General features: G+C 35.5%; 1 protein-coding gene across 1 annotated transcript in view; it reads right to left on the minus strand.

The window, feature by feature from the left end:
- Positions 1-20728, minus strand: part of LOC106879507 (uncharacterized) — a 94308-nt gene that overhangs the window by 73211 nt on the left and 369 nt on the right. Inside the window, exon 1 of the mRNA XM_014929114.3 lies at positions 17193-20728. This exon is cut by the window's right edge and continues 369 nt beyond it. Within this exon, the coding sequence (XP_014784600.1) occupies positions 17193-18499 (1307 nt within the window). The 5' untranslated portion in view covers positions 18500-20728. The remainder of the gene's footprint in view (positions 1-17192) is intronic.

Here is a 20728-nt window from a genome sequence, read left to right on the forward strand (position 1 = left end):
AGTTGCAAATTAGATTTGTCATTTATCATATCGTGGAGTGAGTTAAAGTACTGCGTAGAGCCAAATTGAAAAGAACATTCATGTTTTTGAATGGCAGGCTTAATTCATCGGGTATTTTAAGAGCACCAGAAGGTCTTGGGGTCCTTTCATAACAATCCGCCCAGCTTTAAACTTTCGAGGGTGAGATCTTCGGTTTGTGTCTGAGGATAACTTCCGCAGTTGGTTTGCATGTCTCAGAGTCTTTGAAAAAAATTAGCACCTGCAAAATTCTTCCGCTTATCAGGAATTCATGTTTAACAATACACCTCATTAACTTGAGTATCTTTAACGGTGACCACGTTGTCGGAAGCATTTGGACCAGATGTCCATTGTCATTATTTCCTCCGTTCACCAGTCAAGGAAGCTCTGGAAAGTATTAACGACAAATAACATAAATAAGAATCGATGCGAGAACCGATCAATGGTAGGGCAAAAAAAGCTATAACAACAGTAACAATCTTTTCTACTAAGGGACGAAGGCCTGAAATGTTGTGGGAGGGAACTAGTCAATTACATCGACCCCAGTATTTGACTGATACTTAACTTATCGACCCCGAAAGGATGAAAGGTATAGCCGACCTCAGCGGAATTTGAACTCAGAACGTAAAGATGGACAAAATACTGCTAAGCATTCAGCCAGTTCGCCGACTTGATAACAACACTAACATTAATACTGAAATAGCAATAATAAGAATGGTCTTCTACATATAAGTATGTAACTGATACAATAACTTAGTGTTATCGCTTCTAACATTATCCAACTAAATTATATTACCAATACCCCCAGGACTAGTCTTTTTAAAATCTTTGCCTCATAAAGAATGAACAGTTAACATTTTGTTTCACTCAGGCTATCTTACTTTAGGTTTAGGGTTACTACTGGAACATGTTGTGACTATGTTTGCTACTGCAAACTGGCTGTTATATAAAAAAAAATATTTACCATATAGTTGCAGGAGTGGCTATGTAGTAAAAAGCTTGCTTCTCAACTACATCGTTCTGGGTTCAGTTCCACTGCGTGGCTACCTTGGGCAAGTGACTTCTACTATAGCCTCGGTCCTACCAAAGCCTTGTGAGTGGATTTGGTAGACGGAAACTGAAAGAAGCCCCTCGTGTGTATTCTGTGTAAGATATAAGTTAGAAGTTATGCAACCATCTAAGGGATAGATATGTCTATAGGCACTCCTGGTGTATTACCTCAGTATGTTTGGTCCTTGTTATAAGGTATACGGTAGCAGGTAATTTAAAAGGTAAGCCGTGGTTTAATATATATATATATAAACGGGAAGAAATGGTTCAATAAACAGTGAGAAGTGGATCGTTGGTGTTATAATGACTTTATAACACCAACGATCCATTTCTCACTGTTTATTGCACCATTTCTTATCGTCTTTATATATATATATATATAGTGATAATTTATATATAAAAAAAATAAAAGACGAAGACCGGTGTGTAAACAATAAAGAGATGTATTAGTTTAACGCTCGTGAAGTGAGAGAGGCTTTTACGTTTTGTACCTGTGCTCTTCAACAGAAAGGAACACAAAAAAAAACAGGGAAAGAAAATAATAAAGGTTTAGTGGCTAGCGATCTATCATGGCGAATATATACATGTGTGTGTGGGGGTATATATATATATATATATATATATATATATATATATATGTGTGAGTGTGTTGTGTGTGTGTGTGTGTGTTGTGTGTGTGTGTGTGTGTACGCATGTATGTATTAATTGTGTGTGTGTGTGTGTTTTTCTCCCCCGGCATCGCTTGACAACCGATATTGGTGTGTTTACGTTCCCGTAACTTAGCAGTTCGGCAAAAGAGAACGATAGAATAAGTACTAGGCTTACAAAGAATAAGTCCCCTGGTCGATTTGTTCGACTAAAAGTGGTGCTCCAGCATGGCCGCAGTTAAATGACTGAAACAATTAGAAGAAGAAAAGAATACGTTGACCTGTACTGAAAACTAGGAAGTCCAGTTTAGCATTCCATCTACATTTTTGACCACTAAGTATAATTTTTTCTAAAGCGCTCTACGAAGAACGGTGTTAAAAGTGATGCATCACATATGTTAATGGTACTTAGTCATAAACAATGGTAAGTAAGATTTTTTTTCTAAAATTGGCTAGTTTTTAGTGGTGGCCAATACTCTAATAAATTCAAACACGCAAAAGTGGCATTCGTGTAATCGGAAATCAGTAGAAGTAAAGTACTATTTCGAGTCTGAAGATCTACTGGAACGGTAACCCTGTTTCCAATGCGTAGATATAACTGAGATCGCAGCATCACCTCGGAACGAAATGCCAGTCCGTCGCAGTGTTACTCATTTACCGATGAGCAGAATGAAAGAACGGGAAATGAACTGTTTTTGCTCAAGAAAACAACGGACCACTCGGTCTGGAAGATGAAACTACGATCTTGCGAACCCTTGGACATGTACTTTCTACACCAGCAAGAATGAAAGTTAATCTCCATTACAAAGGTATTTCCTACCATCGAAGAGCGCGTTTTTGATTTGCCCAGAATATTACTTTGAATAAGAATGCCACAATAAGATAATTTCCAGTTAATTGTAATCCATTCAGCAGATATCAATCCACGACCGGATGAATTCTCTGCATAATGGCGCTAGCTCTTTCTATTGCTCGTTATTGTCTTATCTTTCCACGCTGACAAATTGTGGGATGGACGAGCGGCTACTGCGGTTTAGTGATTAGCACTGACAACCCATTGGTACTCAAACAGAATTTGAACTCAGAAAACACAGTGTCAGAACAGCTACAACAATGTAATATTTTCTTTCAGGATGGAGCTACGAAGCGAAACTAACTGGACTGATAATTTATTTGTATACACCGAATGGATAAATGACAGAATTGATCTTGAAGAATTTTCAACTCAGAAAGCAAAAACCTGGAACGACCACGGCAGGACACTCCATCCATGGCTCTAACAACTCTGCATATTCACCGCCAGTAATAATATCAGAATGGTGAAATATTGCTTTGGTACACAGCAAGGCATTGGACATGGTTTGAAATAGTATAATCGATGTATTGATTATACCTGCAACTCTAACTTCACTAAATTCTTCCGTTGATGATATTTCGAGAGTAGCAGAAAGTAAATGAGATTACTACTGTAAAACATTTGTCATCACTTTACCATTCCCCCGCCCGCTCCTCCTTCTCCTCCTCCTCGTCGTCGTCGTCGTAGTAGTAGTAGTAGTAGTAGTAGTAGTAGTAATAAATAATAATAATAATAATAATGATAATAATAATCCTGACTGCTATAGGCACAACGCTTTGAAATTTCGCGGGAGGAGACTGGTCAATGATATCGACACAAGTGCACGACTGGTACTTTTTTATATGGACCCGGAAAAGGTGAATGTCGATCTCGGTGGAATTTGAACTCAGAACGTGGCCCGCCTTGCTAACACGATGACAATGATAATCCTTTCTACTGGAAGCACAACTCCTCAAATTTGGTTCTTAATGTTATTTCACCCGAAAGGGTGAAAGGCAAAGTGGACCTCGGTGGAATTTGAACCCAGAGTGTGAAGACGGACTAAATACGCATATCGCCCGGCTTGCTAACACCATTATAGTAATAATACTACAGCAACTACTGCGCTTGCTGCATTTTTGTTACGTTCACGTTTATAATGATATTTATAAAATACATCGGCGTTGTAGTTCTTTCAATGATGTAAATGACTTTCAGTAATGTAAGCGCCTCTTGAATGAATCTATGTTGCTTTCAAGAATTTGCTCGCTGCCCATCATCAGTTTTAACTTTTCTGTGATCCTCTACTGGACATTTTCCCCAATATGTTGTGCAGAAATAGGTACTGTGTATACTTGGCAACAGTCTGGATGCAAAATGTTCAACGGCCGTATTGTTTTGACCCGGAATTTCGGTTCAGTCAAAGAGTGGATGGGATCAAACTCAATTCCATCATTTAGGAGTGTTGTTTCGGAGGGGGTGTGAGTTTGATCTTCATGGCTGTTTGCTAAAAATGTTTTCTTCTCTAAAAGCATTTTATCCTATATATGCTCTTCGGTCAGTATTTACACGTTGAGAAAAAATCTTTCTACTTGTTCTACAATACATTCCAACGCTTCAAAAACAAACTCATGTTTGTTTACGTATGACGTATTGATAAATAGCTTTATTCAAACACTCGATGAAGTTTCAGCACAGCAGGTCTCTCCAATAGCAAATAATACTTCATGAAATTTGCTGTTTTATAAATAATAGAATTTCCTTTCATAAACAGTTTCAAATGCAACTTCACAGCATCACATTTGAAGTAGAAAGACAAATGTATAGATCCATAAGTGAAAACACTTTTGACCGTATATGAAACAGACTACTGGATAGAGAAATTCGAGTTGAAAACTGCGCTGTAGGTATTGCTGAATTGGATAAGGAAGAATAATTAAATTCTTAAAATCAAACGTCTTAAATTATTTTGTTTTGTATAAAAAAAACTGACATTTGTCATAGTTCTCTAAATCCCTAAAGTATCTGGTAATATATATATATCCTTATATATACAATAGTAAGTATCTTTCTTTTATTCTATATACTTATAAGTATCTTCTTATTGGATATACAGTACTAAATAACTTCTTACTAGACTTTTAGTACAACAGATTTACGATACCCGTACCACTGTGGTGCATTATATCAACGTATTTCAAATTCCGGCGTGGATGATCCGTTTTCGGCTTAGATGTGACACTTTCGGCTTTATAAACGTTGCGGATTATACATAATTTTATCCATGTTAACTTTATGACGCAAAACGAATGTTAACAGGTGCTCTCAAAGATAATGTGTCACTGTATACGGTTACTTATAAATTTTTCAATTAAATTTATATGTAATTTAGGTACTCAAATTAGCCACAGTTATTTGCGTCGTAATCTTTACTTTGACACCCACTTCAAAAAATATCCTTGTCTACTAATAACTCTTTCTACTGATGACACAAGGCCTGACATTTTGGGGGAGGGGTCTAGTTGATTACTTCGAACCCAATGTATCAACGGTACTTAATTTATCGACCCTTTCGAAGTATGAAAGCAAAGTCGACCTCGGCGGAATTTGAACTCAGAAGGTAAAGACATTTGAAATGCCGCTAAGCATTTTGCCCGGTGTGCTAATGGTTCTGCCAGCTCATCGCCTTAAATAATAATATTTTCTACTAATGACACAAGACCTGAAATTTTGGGGGAGGGGACCAGTCGATTACTTTGAACTCAGTGCATGAATGGTACTTAATTTATCGATCCTTTCAAAGGATGAAAAGCAAATTCGACCTCGGTGGAATTTGAACTCAGAACGTAAAGACAGATGAAATGCCGCTAAGCATATTGTCCGGAGTGCTAACGTTTCTGCCAGCTCGCTGCCTTCATCTCTACTACTAATAACAAGCAATACTTATTTCGTATGACGGATGAAGCCATTTTCTTTTTTCTTGTTCCCGACATGTTCTTTTTTCTGCAGAATGTATGTTACCTCTAATCGATACTTAGGTTCCGTAGTCAGAAGTTACTGTATTGACAATCATTGACATAAAACTAGCATTTACAGAATCTGTCAACGCTAATGTTAACGTAGCTATGTCGTTTAGAATCGAAAGTGATGTCTCTGTGGACACCAGCATGACTATTACTAACCCAGCTTATAGGACTATAGTATTTTTCTGTCACTTAATTCTTCGGTAAAAATCATTGCAAGAGAGACAATAAGAGCTAATGCGATTATCACAGATGTCAGCATGTGTCACTAACTTATTACAGACACCCTAGTGACTGTTCAAAAGTGAATTCTTTATATGTTCCATATAAGACATACAAATATGAAAATACCTGCTGATGATTACGACATACGTCGTTCTATTACGAAATACTACATCAATCTCAATATCGTAATGTTTGATATGATATCAACTGATATGATATCAACTGACTTCTCATTGAGTATCTTCCATATTTATTAAACAACATTTAACAAGTGGTCTCGGGATGTTACATTTATCAAAAGTTAAATTCATGTCAGCGCATCAGATTTATGCATTTGTTTGTCTCGAGAAGAATAAAGCTGATTGCTCTGTTAATGTCAACTATCAATAGATGTCCGTAGAATGAATGCTATTCGTGTCCGTGTTGTGACATTTCTTCAACTATCCTTTATTATACCAGTTATTTCTTTTAATTTTAAATCTACTTAAATGTGACCAATAGAACTAATCTTCGATTTTCCTTCCGAATTGGTGTCTTTTTAACATTGTAAGAGTGCAAATTAACTGTTTGGACCTCCACCCATTCTATTCTACAAGAAATGGTCAGCATGAGAGTTATGGTGACACTGTCTCTTAAGCAGTGATATTAGTTCTAGAATCGATAAATATGCCAATCTCCGCGTGTGAATATATTCTGCCTGCTATTTTTCTCTTGCTATAAACTGTATCTTCTATCAACACCTTATGAATCCGCTGTACATGTGTGCAAGCCACCTGAGAAGATACTGGTTGATGAAATGCATCTTACACATTCTATTTCCCAATGGATAGAAAGTTGCTGCGGTAATTAAAACTGTCAAACGAACAATACTGTCAAGCGAAACACTATTGGGGCTTGGTATGGGGAAATTGCTTCAACTGAAATATAAATATTCCTGAAAATTGACTTGACATTTCTATCGAAACTCATAACGGAGGCACATACAGAGAAAGCCGATGAAGCATATTTTAAGCTAATAAACCGTTGGTGGTCATAAAGTCGTGTTGTTCTACTAAAATTTACGACATCTTGAAAGTTATTGTTACACCTGGAAATTTAGTGTTACTCGTTCACACTTGAAAAAGTTTAAATTTTACGATATACTCTGAGTAATTGGTGCGTACTTTTCATAAATATTTGTCGGTGTATATAATGAATGTAATCATTGAATATATATTAATGTCTGATTTAAACTGCATCTCATTTTGCGTTAGTGGAATTCACAATAAAAACACAGTTGGACAAAGAATAACTGGAGGACAAAAACCGACATCAACAAAACGCTCAACAGGGTCCCATCACTAAATACAATTCTTTAAATAAGCCCACTAAGCGTAGCCCATGGACTCTTCTGTTCAAAATAGTCATGTGCATTGTACATGATCACCTAATAATATCGTTTCTACAGCTGGAAGAATTTCTGAAAGTTGAAGGAGCGGAGTCTCGTCGATTACAGTAACCCAAGAGCTTAGCTGTTACTTATTTCATCAACTCCGAAAAGATAAAACCAAAGTTGATCTTTGAAGAATATGAATTAAGAGCGTAAAGACGGTCTACATGCGTCCAAGCATTTTGTGCAGTGTGATACCGATTCTGCACGTTTTTATTCAATGAAAAATATTCTTTTCATAATTAATACCCAATTCTGCCGAGGTTGACTTTGCATTTCGTCCTTTCGGGAACGATGAAATAAGCATCAGGTTAAAACTGGGGTCAATCTAATCGACTTACACCCTATTGCGAAATTGTTGGACTTCTGCCAAAATTTGAAATCAATAATTGATACTCGGTTCTGTACCAGACCAAGCACAAAAGACCTGCTTACAAAACTAAAATACTGCATGATAGCCATCTAATCATGAGACACAAACAACATCATACGTACAGGAAACAATCGACACCCACCGAACAAAATGTTTTTAAAAAAATTCTTAAAAGTGTTTTATCTACAATAATAGTTAAGAAAGCCAAACAAACATAAGGCTAAATCAAAAGTGAGTACACATTCTACTAAATAACAACCGATCACTTAATATATAGCAGAATGGACACAACGCATGTCTAAAGCTATAACCACCTAGCAATCTTCAAATAAATCACCCAACCAAACTTTCTATAAAATAATGAACCATAGGCGGCCATATTTACCACGTCATTTGACTCGAATTTAAACGACATATTGAAACTTACAGCAACATAAAATTTTGTTATGTATTTTGAACGTTCTAACACGTTTTTCGTATTTTGCTTTCTTCTTTGTTTGGAGGGTAAGTTACAGAAGATTTAATATTTGTTGTAGGATAGAGGATGACTTAAACTTTCGACTTGCGTTGCCCACATTCACAAAGTTAATATAGCACGAATTATAATCGCATAGTACGGTTGGACGGAGAGAAATGTGGACAAGAAAAAAACATACAAACAAACTAATCTCATGCAAATATCTGTGTTTAAGAAGCTTGCTTAAAACAATAACGTGCTTTCGAATGCAATCCCGCTACGCAGCGCCTTCGGCAGGTACATTCTGCTAAGACGTGGGACTGAGTGACAACTCGAGAATGAGTTTCGTACGGAGCAACGTTTGTGGAAACCCGTTATATAATGGTGCGTGTATGTGTGTGTGAGTGTATGTGTATGTAGTTATGTCTTCGTGTTTGTTTTTGTCTCCACCACCGCTTGAAAACAGGTATTAGTTTGTTGATGCCCCCGTAAACAAAGCGGCTCAGTAAAAAGATCCCATGGATGAAGTACCAGATTTTGAAGAGCGTGTGGAATGGGGTGGCATTTTATTGTCCGTGCTCTCAAATTAGCACTATAGCATGGCTGCAGTCCAACGACTGCAACATGGAAAATAAAGCGACATATTGTACACGTTAAAATGAAAATATGATTCTACAGTTACAGCGAATACAATGAAAGTAACATCCTCGAAAATATCCAAAGCATTTGCAGTATACAAAGATAATTCTACAGCCTTAATGGACACGAGAACAGTTTTAAGAAGAAGAGATGTTTGAAAAATTGAAATGTACAATAGCATAATTTAGACTTCTTTAATATATCCCAAATTCGTGAATATGTAATAAACAACGGCAGCATATATATGTACGTGGTTGGGAGAGGACAGTGTGTGTATGTGTGCGTGTGTGTGTATGTGTGTGTGTGTGTGTATGTGTATGTGTGTGCGTGTGAGTGTGTGTTCATATATTTTATTAAGTCGTTTACACTAGAAAACATGCAGTTAACATTATCAATGAATAAAATAATTGATAGCTCTTTGAATTTTCAAGATACGGAAGTACAACGGAACATACAGAGGCATCATCATGCTATGCCGAAGCAGAAAACGCGATGGACGAATGAAGAAAAACGTCGTCTGATGCTAATAGTTAACCATTATATATGGCTTATAAATGCTTTCATATTATACAGGCTATCAATGCATCGATACGGGAAACAGCAAATTCCCAGAATCCACCTGCATCGAACAAAGAATCTCTGATCACAAAAGACAAATATTCTGCCACGCAAACAATAACAATACAAAGAGAAACAGAGAGAAACATTGGCTGATGCTGAAAACGAAGGTTGTAATGTGAGTTACACTTTTAGTGGTGCAATAAAGAGCGTAAATTACGTTAGCGATGTTAATAGCATTAATGCTGGAAGTATTAACAATGATTTCTATTCTTCATAATAATGAATTTCATTATTAATAATGAATATAAAGCAGAATTTAAGAGCTGGCAGAACCGTTAGTGCCTCGGACAAAATGTTAAGCGCTATTTCTTACAGCATATTACGTTCGAGTTCAAATAACACCGCGTCGACTTTTCCTTTCATCCTTACGGGGTCGATAATCTAAATACCAGTTGAACACGGAGGTCAATGTAATCAAGTAACGCCCTCTCCTTAAAATTACTGGTCCTGCGCAAAAATGTGGATCCATTATTCTTCCAACACAATAAAAGTTCGCCGATGTTAACTTTGCTTTTTATTACATTGGTGTCATAATATATAACTGAACCACTCGGGACAATTACTTCCACTGACCCCTGCCCCTCAAAATTACTAGCGATGCAAGCTGCTTAAAGTTCAGACAATTAATAGCAGTTTCAAAATTTGGTACAAGGAGATGGATGCAAGTCCATTACATCGATCCCAGTGCTCAACTGGTACTTATTTTATCGACCCCGAAAAGATGAAAAGCAGAGTCGACGTTGGCGGAATTTGAATGTAAACTTAAAGACGGAGACGAAATGCTGCTAATGTCTCTTGCAGGCCTGCTAACGATTCTGCCTGCTCGCCGCCTTTCAGATTATTAATACTAATGACTCTAAGTTGTCTATCTGGCACAACCACTCGGACGTCCGTAAAAAGGCCACGCGAAATTTCTTTTGACTTTTTCAGCTCAGGATTCAATCACGTCAAGTTCAACGAAGTATTTCGACAAAATACAGTGGCATTCAAGTGCTAGGATCGATGTCATTGTCTAACAACTTAGACTCGAAAATACTGCCCTTGTGTCAAAATAAGAAACATTTATTGTTTTTAGTAATGACTATGATTATCTAACAGCCAAAAGGAAGCGTGTTCGAAGTGCTAGGTATTCAATTTGCAACCTCTTATCATTTTTTCTCCAGATTCAGGAATCAGAAACGATTAACATTGACGACGGTAATTTGGCATAGTCGTTAGCGCGTAGAAATATTATCTTTGGCTTCTATGTCCTGGCTCATTACGCCATGTGTTCAGATCCTACTTACGTCGAGGTTGGTTTATACCTATTCTGTTTCGATAAAATAACGTATCACCTACCCTGGGACCTAAATTTCTATCCGTGTATAAATCAGAAATTATGTTTAGTATTATCTAAGTCGGTGAACCAGCAGAATCGTTAGCACGTAGGACAAAATGCTTAGCGACGTTTTCTCTATCTTTACGTTCTATGTTTAAATTTTATGGACAGCAAGAGTATAGCTTCTGCTGTTGAAGTCTATGAAGTACAGCCATATATTCCCTATACAGCTACTATATTGGTTTTTGTATCCTGGGAACTAAACAGCCTCATCGTAAGCTCAATCATGCCGACACTCTATTCTCTAATACATTATAGCCATTCATATTTTCTTCATCACCTATTCCCTGATCTCACTAATTTCACAGATCTTCCAGCCCGAATTTCAACCCTAATGGAATTTATTTCATAGCCAAGTTTTTGTAGCAATCTTCATTTTGAAACTGTTCAATGGTGTTCAATGGAACATGAACTGCCTTGATGTCAAGAGTCTCAGAAGGCTTAGGAACTCCTTCTCCCTGATCGCGACATTAAAATTATCTAGAATTCTGTCATATTCCGTAGTGTCTAGCATTTGATGTCACTTGTGAACACGTACGTTACAGCAACTGTTTAAACGCCTGCTTAGAGCAGTCGTTGTAAACCTTATGGAAAATGCTATCGAGATAAGTTTATAATTTAATAAGCAATTTACATTGTTAAATTTTATCATAGCATGCAAATAGTATTTTAAGAGAACTAAACAATTTAAAAAAATAAATATGTAATGCCTTGCTAGAAAATATAAGCGACCGGTATTTATTAAATGTTTATATATATAAAGACCATTTTTGAGATCAGATAACTTAGAAAACATGCTGTCGCCAAAAATGAAAGAAAAAGTACATTTTGGGGGACAAGAAGAACATGACTAACAAGGGCACTCAGAGAGCCCAAACCGTGCCAAAGCAACATCAAAGTCCTCTTAACGATTAGCCAGAGAGGATTTTAAAAGTGAAAATATCTAAAATAAACTCGACTGCTCTCACAAACGAGAATATTAAAAATGAACCCGACCGCTCTCAGAAATTAACTAAAAAGACAGGGAAAATAATCCAGAACCCTTGCCCAGTACCGGATTGATCTCAAAATCGAATCAGTTCGTGCCAGTCACGAGGCCAAATATCCATGAAAGTTTCATCCAAATGCATCCAGTGGTTCTTGAGATGTCTTGTCCACGGACGAACAAACAAACAAACACGACTGAAAACAATACTTCCGCCTTTGCTAAGGCAGAGGTAATAAATATACACAATTCTGAAGTTTGGAGTTCTTAAATCAAAACAAAATATTCACTTTAAATGAGAAATAATGAGTGAAAAACGGTTTTCTCAATGGAATGTATTTGAAAGCAACCAACGTTCTTATACTGGACCATGTGCAACAACGGTATGCCATCGAAAAACATATATACCAACAGATACAAATACGACGATAATTTATTTTCAAACACATAAACACTGAGAGATATAAGTAATACGAATGCAAAATCTGACTGGAGGTCTGTGTGGCCACAATATGAACTGGAATAGAATTTGACCAAATTATTAGAGTATTTGATTAGAGACTTGTAAACAGATTCGCAAATTGGAAACGTATTGACATGGACGATGTTTACACTTAATTGTGATTTTTATTTGACATGCTGGTTATCCAGATGATTGAAGCTTCGATTCAGCTCTCGAGAATAACCTTTGCCATGTCCCCAATTAGTCTCTTTCTTTCACTACACTGACGATGTGAAGAAGAGGCCAATTTAATTATTGTTTGCTTCAGCATTTATCTTTCCATAAAATACGAACAAACATACACACGCAAGTATGTTCATACATATATAGATACATACGTACGTACATGCATATATACATACATACATACATACACACATACATACACACATACATGCATACATACATGCATACATACATATATACATATATGCATATATACATATATGCATATATATATATATATATATATATATATATATATATATATATATATATATGTGTGTGTGTGTGTGTGTGTACATACATACATACAGATAGACAGACAGGGATAGATATATGTGTGATCAGTTTTAAAATTGTTAAATTGTTTAGACACCAGGATATTTTTTTACTTTGCTTAACAAGAAACCAGTGGTATCCTTAATCCAGAGATAAAGAAATTATATCCACCAATGCGGTGTTCAACACTAATTTTCATCGTTCGATATTAGCACACACACACACACACACACACACACACACACACACATACACATACACTCACACACACACACACGCACACACACGTATAGAGAGATAGATAGAGAGACAGACATACAGGCAGACAGATACGTTGATAGTTAAGATAGATAGATAGAGAGAGAGAGGGGGGAATCAAATATCAAATCAAATACAAGAACAAAAAATGTAATGTTAACAGTTAATATAAAGTTGACCTTGGAAATTGTTCGTTAGAAGTGAAACGAATTGTATTCCTTAAAAGCTACCTGATCAGTACCTTCTTAACGAGAGCGTTCTCAAAAATAAGAACTTGAGGTGAAAAAACCGACCCTATAGTTTGATCTTTTTTCTTTCCAGGGGACTGGATAGATTGATGATCGTAGACTGCTTTCGATACATTGATGCATTTTATCAAATCCGTGGAGTGCTCAAATATATGGATATATAATCGAAATTGTTTACATGAATAGCTGAAAGAAAGTTCTTAGAGACTCAAACGACCCCCACGGCTTTAGGCACCAACTTCGAAATTCCCTGCTTCGTAGAACCTGTTAATGTCATGTATTCAGTAATAACATCTCCCCACTCGACTAGGTCAGTGCAGTATTTTTTCAAAAGTGATTCGTTACTGGACATTCCAAGATGAGAGTCCATTTAATCTGTAGATAAATCTATGGTCGTCGATCTTGATTGGCTAATATAAAAGGCCAGTCTGGATAAGTGTATCGGAAAATCGAAAAGTAGGCTCAACTAAGATATGCGAAAGTAGATTTAAACGTTAATTGTTTGCCTGAAAGCTGGAAAAGCATATCTTTCATTCCTACAATGCCAAGGACATATGCAGCTCAAGACCAGATTTTATACTCTAAAAATATCTCAAAATGTTTATAACGTGAATGCCAAATATCAAAATAAAATACCATGAAAAATTTCATCGGTAGAGTGTGTATATATGTGTGCGTGTGTGTGTGTGTCCATATTTCCACTTAGCCAAAAGTGGAGAAGCAACAACCTTTTGTTACAAGCTTTCTGATATTAGCTATACTGGAATATGCATACACACACAAACATACGTACCCACTCAGTAGCTACTTATATTCCTTTGACAATATGTAAATATTATCAAATTAAGATACACAACAAATATTACGAACAGGCAATTAGGAGAAACTCTTATTCTAAATGACCAAGTCGTAATACTCTTGAATGTTTGTATATAAACTGATTATAAAATTAAATATATTTACTATTATTAAAAATGAATTAGCAAGAAATGTATTTCTATCAATATTAAACCAGTAACAGTAGAAGTTTGCAGTAAAGGATGTTGAAGAATTCTGAAAAGGCAAAGACTTGGAAAGAGAAGAAAAGCATATGCGAGGTGGTAATATAAGTTCTCTCTTAATGGAAGCATTACAAGCAGTTAAAGGGAAGATTTTCAAAAGAAAATAAATTTAAATTACATGTTGCAAGAGAAATCGCATTTTTACCAGGAAAAGAAACATTGAAGAAATATAATATTTGTGATTTTTAGCACAAACAAAGACCTTGTTTTTCCCCAGAAGGAGCCATCGATCAAGTTATCCCGTATTTGACTTCCACATAGTTCATTTCAATCCGGAAGGATGATAAAACTACAAATTGTTCTTGTGTTCAGACTTCGCTTGGAACGTACAACTCCCTGAGTAACAGCCGTAGGGACTTCTGTCTACCGCTCTAGAAATCCTTCTATCATGGACAATGACAATATCGATTATGACGATTATAATCTAGTTAAAAGCTTGATATCGGTATATTATGGTGAAACTATTAAAATCAGGTAGTGTCTTGGGAGGATCATTACACCAATAACAATAACACACTCACTGGATCAATATCACCTCGTTGTTGCTTTTATTGCCGTAATGACCCTCTCAAGACACAACATGGATGTTTTTCAACACAGGAGTTCACATCCAGAATCTTAGAAACATAATACAAAAGAGAAGTATAAAAATCAGTTTAAACTATTATTTGATGACTACTGATTCTTGTTTTGCCGAAACTAGAAAGAATAAAAGTAGTAAGATGTTGTTGCAATATTATTGTAGAGTGACCGAAATATTAACATATGTTAGAAATTTATTTGTTCAGCCAAGTGATTTCAAGTTGTCCATTCATACTTGAATGCAGTCTTAAATGATTTTCCAAATATCAAAACTATATGAACCGAAATATTATTACACAACCATCTCCTTGAGTATGATTATCCTATTGATAATTTCTTACACTACAATTGCGATACAACTCTTCTCTTATATATAAAAAATAAACAAGAGCGTCGGTAAGAAAGCAAGGAAGAAGCTGACTGATTTTATCAAGACATTTGAAAGCTATGAACCAACGAGGGTGTCCCTTAGTGGCTGTCCGACCAGCTGGAGACATCAGCTAAATTCTCCTTATATCATATTCTATCCATTTAAAGAAAGGAATAAAAGAAAAACAGTTGCCAATGTCGTCGAAGATATAAAGGATTTCATGAGGATGGCCACGTTTGGTACGTCATTTATATAAGTCTCTAACATCAGGTTTGGCATATTTTCAAAGAGAATCAGGAAAAAGAAGCAGAATATTAAATACATTGCCCTGCAATTAAGCTTAATGTCTGAGATTAGGTACAAAGTGTAAAGAAGGGTTATGGAGACGTCGGGTGTTATGAGGGTTTTCGATTCTTGTGAGACATGAATATTTATATTTAACATATTAAACATATATATTTAAATATTTCTGGGTCGAAATTAGAATATGAGTAGGACATATGTTATTAGTAAGCAGAAACATAACAGGATGTGTGCCAATATCCAATAAAATGTCATTACGTAAGACCTCGCCCTTTCAGAAAATTCTATCAAATCATTTAACACTGCAGACAAGACACAATTTCACTCGTCTACTAATATATTAAATCATACACATAGTGGATGGGATAGCATAACGATATACATCTTATAAACAACTGCGCAAATTTGCTTCTGTTTCTTTAAATAAAGTATTGTTTTTGTTTTAATCAAAGAAAAAAAATGGTGAGGGAGTGTTTTTAAATAGCCGTTCGGTGAAAGAGGACGTTGAGCTATTTAATGCTTTTTGATTTGTTAAGGAAGGTCTTTGACAGTTCTGTTGTAACTGCGTACGAATAAGACAGGGCATCCTGTGAGCATGTATATGAGCGTTTGTCAGTCATATAACGAATTTTATGGATAGATTTTGAATGTACGCTTGTGAAGGTCTCTTCACAACTAAATGACATTCAGTTCAATCCAACAATGCACCTATGATTTTTAACATATCCGCGGAAGCTCACACAAGGAAAGAAGGACGTTTTCTTTAGAGGGAAGATCTATTCCTAATGCATACAATTTCTGTCTGCTTAGTTTCAGGCATTTGGGGTCGATTTAACCGATGCATTCTTCCCTCAGGATTCCTGCCCCGCCTCTATGCTAGAAACTATTGGTTATATACATCAATGATATAGGAACATATGTGAACATATTGTAATATGTTTACGTTTCATGGGAGAAAAATGTATTTGGCGACACAGAGAAAATAAAGAGAAAAAGTGTGTAACGTTGGATTACTCACAACTTATACAGAATTAAAAACTTTGATAATAAATAAGTATATAACAAAATAGAGAACCAGGATGGTAATTGGTCTGATAAACAATTATGACTATTTATTTGGCATATCGTGGAGAAACGAAAAAACCAAATCAGCAATGAAGGGAGATGAAATGGAATCAGTATGGTAAAGGACGTGAGAAAATAAAGCGAGGTATATTGGGAAATAGCGTCAGAATCGGGAAAGAAAATACCGATAATGGTATTATTGATAATAGATATGATGATGATGATGATGATGATGACGATGATGATGGTGGTGATGGTGATGGTTATGATGATGATGATGATGATGATGATGATGATGATGGTGATGATGATGATGATGATGATGATGATAGTGATGGTGATGATGATGATGATGATGATGATGATGATGATGGTGACGACAACGACGAGGACAACGGCAGCAATGAGGATAATGATTAAGAACCGGATAATAGTGTTGATAATGTTATGAATAATTTGATGATGCAGATTATCTGACGACGGCGACGACGACGACGACGATGATGATGATGATGATGATGATGATGATAACGACGCCGACGATGACGAAGATGAAGATGATGACGATGATATTGATGATGATGATGATGGCTATAACGAGACGATTTCAAAGAAGACTTACCTGTACCATTCTAGGCCTCGATCATAATGTTTATCGAAGAAGTGAGGTTCCGGTCCCGTGCCCTTCATATCGGGATGCAAACGCAGATATTCCAAAAGAGCTCTGGTACCACATTTTTTCACACCAACAATTATAGCTTGCGGAAGTTTTTTAGTAGCGTTATGACGAATTCTTTGTAACTGAACATGTTGCCTGCTGTTGTTTTTGCTATTATTATTATTATTGTTGTTGTTGTTGTCTTTGTTGTCATTGCCGTCTCTATTTTCATCTAACATATTATCTTCGAAATAGATTGTGCTGCTGTTGTCTTTGGTATTGTTTTTAATGTTTTTAGAGTTGATGTTGTTTATATATTCATGGTTTGAATACTCTTTACTTAGCACCAGGCTGTTTCTAACTCCAGGCGACTTTATCGAGTTCATGCTAGTTTTTAATGGACTATCCGTTCGTGTTTGTTCATTTCCTTTTTCATAATCTGAGAGAGACATGATATGTTTTCGCGTGCTGTAATTATGAAGGGTGAAGTCTTTTTTCTCATTTACATGACGAAGCCAAGAGTTTTGCCATGCTGACGATAATTGGTCGAATGTCTTCACCCTGTTTTCAGCGTAGTGAGTGCCTCCACCGCTGTCATTTCCAACTACAGCATAAATGTTTTTCTGATTTATTGCTAATGAAGCTTGGAACAGTTCTCTGTTTAATCGCTTTTTGTATGGTTTCTTATTGCCAACTTTCGCATTCATACTTTTGTAACTTTTGGATCGTTTTGTATGTGAAGAAACTAATGAACCAGGATGCATGTTTTTATGTGATTCAGGTGGCTTAGCGAATCTGTAGAGAATTTTTGTTTTTTTCTTCACAATTGGCTTTCCGGATTTGGATTTTTTTCTTTTGTATGAATTACTCTGATGGCGAGAAGTCTTTTTACTATGAACAGGACTGTTAATTTTATGTATCCGACCGGGTAAATTCCATTGGAATCGGTACGGTAAAGACTTTTCTTTCAAACTATTGTCAAATTCGTATTTTGATGATTCTAAAGGCACAGCCGGATGAAATCCACTAGTAAGATCTAATAACCGGCAACAGTTAGCTGAAAGAAACATATAAAGGGTTATACACATCAGGGTACATACGAAAGAAAGGATCAACCACAAGCGTTTTGTAAATCGAAGAATCCGCTTTAAAACACTTATTTTCGCTGAGTTTGTGGGATCTTGTGGCTGGAAATTTTTCTGAAGGTATCTATGGCACGTGTTCATTAATGGGGTGGAAGAAGATAGATGAACAACCCCAGTGCGCTCCATCCATTAATCGTTGATTGTTGGGTCCAGTTCGGTGAAGCGTTAAATGCCCATTTTGTACACACTGCTGTTTCAAGTAAAAAGTTTAGTAAATCCATATATTCTTCTTAAAGTGTCATTATCTTATACACACGTAAGCAATGTGATCAACTGGTAAAGCTATAACTTAAAAAGAAAGAAAAAAGAAAGCCTCCGTCATGTTACAGCATATAGAGGCATGTGCAGAAAAAAGAAAATGACCTGTTCTAGTTTATGACGTGATAACTAACTACTAATAATAAATATATATTACTTGGAGACAGCTCTCGGAAATGCCGTAGGTGTGTCTGAGCATATCGATAATTGTTTGTTAGATTAGTTATCTCTTGTCACTTGTCACGTTAAATTTCTGAGTTTCTAATGGAGAGAAAAAAAATCATATTTACAAAAAAAATTATATTAAAAGAAAACAAACAAAGTATTTATGATACAATAAAATTACTTCCGGTGATTCGATCTGACATGTTACTTCAGATATGACGATTTTTTTTGTTTTTTAAATTTCCATGTGACTGGTTCTTTTTATCTCAATCAGACGTTCATCTCCTCTCAGTGCCTCGATTTATTTTATATAATATTCGTCTTAATAACTCTGTTTCCTTCATTCTGTATTTTTCTCCTGTGACAAACTCATTCGTTCAAACCTCCAAAATGTACAATACTGTTCGCAAAATTGCAATGCATACCTTCACACAGGTAGTCAGATTGACAAAACACTATCAATGTTCAAAATAAACTTAGAGACATACCTGTAGCAGTTTTATAATAATCGCATTCACTACTCACTTTCTTTCAAAGTACTTGTGTATACTTTCTTCAACGTCCTTTCTTTTCTCCAAGTTTGCAATTTTGTTCCTTAAATTCTACCAGCTGCTGTTTAGTATCCATCCTCATATTCTCCTTTCTGTTACTTTTATCACGTTTTTATTATTATCATGAGTTTGGTATCCGAATTCGGTCCATTGAAGTGGTAGATTTGATCCACTAACCTCTTTCCCGAAATTATTTGGCCTTCAACCTATGTTAAAAGGGATTATTATTACTATTATTATTATTATTATTATTATTATTATTATTATTATTATTATTATTATTATTATTATTATCCGTAATGCAATGTTTAAAATACTAGAAATATTATCATCCACCTTTCATTTCCAACCATCTGGGTACTTCGGTATATATATATATTTCTAAAGTAGAAAACAGTATTTATTTAGTTATTATTTTTTTTTTAAATTCTTTTCAGTCATTTCTGAGCATAACACTCGTTTCTTTTCTTTGATATTTATCTCCACTACAACTTAATTATGAATTAAATGAAATTAGATGTCATTCATACTTATATTGTAAATCGTGTTAAATTCGAAGGAGCGAATTATCTTGTATATATAAACAAAACTGTAATTATAATCTTTGTGATAATTACAAAGATTATCACGAAAAAACAAATGAATTATTAACTGTAAAAGAACTAAAAAGAGTATAGCACCAATTGCAGTAGCAGTATTATTGTTAATCTTCGAAAATGTTGTACCTTTACAGCAGGTAAACTTTCACTTCTTTTGTCGATTAGTTTTCTGTGTGATATATACACTTGTATTTGTGAACAAACGAGCAGTGTATAAGAAATATATATATATATATGTGTGTGTGTGTGTGTGTGTATGTGCGTATGTGTGTGTGTTTGTATATATATGTGTGTACGGAGGTATTATATCTTTATGTATATATGTATGCATGTATGTATGTATGTATGTATGTATGTATGTATGTGCGTGTGTATGTTAGTGTGTGTGTATGTAAAATATATGGAGTGTATATATTACAAGTTTTAAATTCGAACAAAAATAATCGCCTTTGAAAAATTCTAGCAGTAGTTACAGGTAATCTTGAAGCTTATGTTGTTGTGATGCATGTTATCTTTCTCTCACAACACAGTTTCTTTTTTCAGCAAAGTCTATCTCTGTATATTTTCATATTGTTTTTTGTGTCCACGTAACTCTAGTTTCTCTGTACTTTTTCCTTCATCCACATAATTTCACAACGTTCGCGCATTGTAATCTGTCCACTATGAAGCAACAGCACTACGCTCTACACTTCGCTGCATGCTTTTCTACTTCTAACTACCTCTAGTAAAAACACAACTTGTTGGTTGTAGTTCCTGATTTCTTCCGTCTTTCCGTCTTTCCG

The sequence above is a fragment of the Octopus bimaculoides genome, chromosome 7 (genome assembly GCF_046866305.1).
Source record: "Octopus bimaculoides isolate indiv1 chromosome 7, ASM4686630v1, whole genome shotgun sequence".
Classification (NCBI taxonomy): Eukaryota; Metazoa; Mollusca; class Cephalopoda; order Octopoda; family Octopodidae; genus Octopus; species Octopus bimaculoides.